Below are 3,820 nucleotides of genomic sequence, written 5' to 3' on the forward strand. Positions count from 1 at the left end.
CATAGATCTTGATAGGGCTTCAGTCATAGGTTTGGTTGAGAACTAATTGTTTGCTCATACACATACAAACTCGTTACTTATTATAGCAATAAACTTGTTATTTATTATAGCAATAAACTTGTTTATTAATTATAGCAATGAACTTTGTTTCTCATTACAACAACGAACTTTTATTACTGAAAACTTATATACATGTTTTAGCAATGAAATTGTTTGCTCCTTGTAGCAACAAAATTGATTGCTCATCTTAGCATTGAAACTTGTTTACTCGTTTGAGTAACGAACTTTATCTTCCATGAGAATATGAATGTTGCATCTTATTCGGGCAACATACTTTATCTCTCATGATAACAAAGAACTTTGTTTTTACAAACTTATTTACTCCTTTTAACAATATACTTTTATTATTGGAAACTTTTATCAAAACTTTGATTTTAATTCATGAACCAATATTATTTTGTTAAACTTGTGAATACTCACCAACTATTTTTATAATTGACGCTCGTTTTACATGCTTTTTCAGGAATCATCGAGTAAGTGGCACTTAGGGACACTTCACTGTTAGGAGTATTCGCATGTGTTGTATTCCAATTTTTCATTGTAATTTCTTTTAAAAGTTGTTCAAACCCATTGTAAATTTGTAATGATTTTTAATACTATGGTTAGTGTTATCTTTTAACTTTTGCTATGAAACCCTTTATACTGCCACGCCTCGTGTTTCCGCTTTAGCGGGGTGAGACAATATTTATGTGCACATGATTGTTTGATTGGTATGGGGGGTTGGGTTGAGGCGGGTCCTGCTTCGTATTGTAGGCCAACATACACAGGGAGGACCGGATAGACTGCAGGCCCAAGAGGGCACATAGTCAGGCCGAAGGCCCAACGAGTGGTCTGGATAGGCTGAAGGCCTGAGACGGTGGTCTAGACGTGCCAAGGCTCGGAGAGTGGGCCAGATAGACCGAAGGCCCAACGCGGTCAGTCTAGTCATACTGTAGACTCATAGAGTGGGCCAGGTGGACTGAAGGCCCGATACGGGCGGACCAGTCACACTGTAGACTCGAGATGCATGGTTGTTCAGTGTTTGTTATATGATATGATTATGGATTGTATGAGGTTGGTATTTTGGGGGTAACTCACTAAGCCTTCGAGCTTATGTTTATCGATTATTGTTTCAGGTACAACGGATGGCCGCGGGAAGACGAAGGCGTGACCATACACTTCCTTATAATTTGTTTTGGATTTTCTGGGATACTATGATGTGAAACTATTTTGGAAACCTATTTGTAATAATTATTGGCATTTGAAATGTTTTTAAAAGTTTAAATTTGGCTTGAATTTTATGGGTGTTACAGCATGTTCACTGAGAGGGCGATGTTTTGCCCGGAGTTTGCTTCTAAGCAGGCTCAGATGACACATTATCTGAGCATGCTCAAGACTGATATCCGTCAGTTTGTTGCTACCCAACGATGTGATACACAATTGGAGTTACAGGAGGCCGCTAGGCGTCGTGAGCTGGAGATCGAGTTACAGCTACGGGAGCAGAGGTAGGCCCCGACACAGTCACAGCCGGTGCCAAAGTGGTCCAAGACCGCTGATTCTAGGTCTGGAGGTCAGTCGGGCCGCACTTGTGGGAAGTTACACCTTATTTATAAAGAGTCTGCACCCTTGTTTCTTGTTGGGTGATGTGGGACTTCCACTTTGGCACTTCCGTCACAAATCTTTAGCTTCTTTTATTTTTATAAATTATACAAACTATATATTTTATTAACTATACATTAAAAGGTAATGTCGATAGATATTTCCATCGACAATTTGTATCTCTTTACTTTCGAAAATGCTATTTTCAATCCATGTCACTTTGACCCATTTCCATTTTACCATCGACAATTTGCACATGTCTATTTTACAAAATGATATTTTTCATCTCTTTACTTTGTAAAAATATTTTTTAAAATGTCACTTTGAACTCCTCAACTTTGAAATTTGAAAAATGTCACTTTGACCCTCTCCATTTTATCAACTTTTGTGTTTATCCTCTTTAGTATACATAATATGATTTTCCTTAATAGCTTTCATTCATTAACTTTAAAAAAAAGACTAATTATTTATGTTCTTATTTTTATGTATATGTCGGTATAAATTCAAGATGGTCAATGTTTCGACATAAATTTAGAACTTTCGTTCGTTAGTTTAGTTTATTATTATTATTATTATTATTATTATAAAACTTAATTGTTTTTTTTATGTATGTGTCGATATAAATTCTAAATTCGAGTTTGTCTATGGCTTGACGTAATTGTTTTTTACGTTTTTCGTGTTTATTTTTAGTTACCTCTGGAAAAGAAACTATTTTTTCATCTATTTTCAACATGTAGTAACTTACTTTTTCCTACTTCTTAAATCCATTATCGTCGCCACACTGTGTGGCGGGTAAAATCATAGTTTTATATTAGTTATTTCATAAGAAAAATAATAGATACTATATATAATTATTAAATATATTAAATTCAGCACGGTTTGGTTATTTTCGATTTTTGAAAAATATAAAACCGCAACGCACCAAAAATTTACGGTTGTTGGAGATTTAAAAACCACACGGTCTCCGTTTCAATTAATTTGGTTTTCTGCTAGATCTGCAAGGCATAAACACAATTTCAAACTTTCACTGCTTCGCACTGTGATTTGTGGTTTTGTCTCTACACTACAGAACTAACACCCCTACCAATAACAATATTGTTTATATCAAATTACTATTTGCTAGTTCATCTCAAAATAGGTACACGTTCTTTTTGGTAAATATTCCCCCATTACGTAAATAAATTTTTAAATTAGGAACTTGTAATACTCAAGAACGCTCCTAGTTTCAAACCCAAATTCATGAAAAGAATTTGTGGAGTCACGAGCACAAGTCAGTACCTCATTAACTACATGTTGGAAGCCGCTCTTGGAGGAGCCTATACACAAAATTTATGTCATTCTTCTTATTTTGCATTTAAACACCCTTTCTCACTACAAATAGGATCGCTCTACTCTACAAACTTGGAAGCAAATAGAGGGGTTAAACATGGGTGGCGTGCAAACTAAAGGGGGGCATCATGCGAATAATGGTTGTGAGGTAAGAATCTTGAGAGAGAAAACAAAGCTTCTGCAACAAAAGCTGGAAGAGGTGATATCACTGAGAGGGACCGAAAATGAAGTTTACGAACAAGAAATGATGGTTCATGCGCTGAAAGAGTCTGAATGGAAGCAAGAGAGAAAATGGCTGCAAAGGGAAGTGAAGAGGTTGAAGAAGGTGATGGAAGAGAAAGAAGAAAAACACAGAAGAAGAGAGACGGTGATGATGGAGAAAAAGAGTGAGAAAATGGCGTTGCAGGAATTGCAGACGGATATGGTGTTGGAGCAGATGAAGGAGGAGAGAGAGCGACGGGATGAAGCGGTTGAGAAGTGGAAACGATTGTATTTAGCAATCAAGATTGAGCTTGATAATCTCATCAACACAACCCATCAAGGTAATTAATACATTAAAGATACACTTTGGAATTGAATTTGAAACGTTTCAACGTAAAGGAGTCGTTCTTTCAAGAATCAAGACAAACATGCCTCACACTGCCCCACATCTGTATACAATTTTTTTTAATGCTATTTCATTTCGAAATCGAAAAAAATAATGAAAGATCTTGTTATCTGTTATGAGAATTTTTCACCTACAACTTCTTCAAGGGTATTTCTAAAATTACAAGTTTTAAAAGCTTTTCCAATCATTGTTTTTGTCTTTTAGTTAAGTTCAAATAATGTGATAGTATAATTCAAAATTTTGGTG

At 35.7% G+C, this 3,820-nt stretch overlaps 1 protein-coding gene across 2 annotated transcripts in view; it reads left to right on the top strand.

The window, feature by feature from the left end:
• The first annotated feature begins 2,916 nt into the window (after positions 1-2,916).
• Positions 2,917-3,820, top strand: part of LOC111915799 (uncharacterized) — a 1,362-nt gene continuing 458 nt past the window's right edge. The window contains exon 1 of one of the 2 annotated variants that reach the window (XM_042895833.2): positions 2,917-3,509. In XM_042895833.2, the coding sequence (XP_042751767.1) occupies positions 3,065-3,509 (445 nt within the window). In that variant the 5' untranslated portion in view covers positions 2,917-3,064. The remainder of the gene's footprint in view (positions 3,510-3,820) is intronic. The other variant, XM_023911441.3, reaches the window with a different exon arrangement.

The sequence above is a fragment of the Lactuca sativa genome, chromosome 6 (assembly GCF_002870075.4).
Source record: "Lactuca sativa cultivar Salinas chromosome 6, Lsat_Salinas_v11, whole genome shotgun sequence".
NCBI classification, from domain to species: domain Eukaryota; kingdom Viridiplantae; phylum Streptophyta; class Magnoliopsida; order Asterales; family Asteraceae; genus Lactuca; species Lactuca sativa.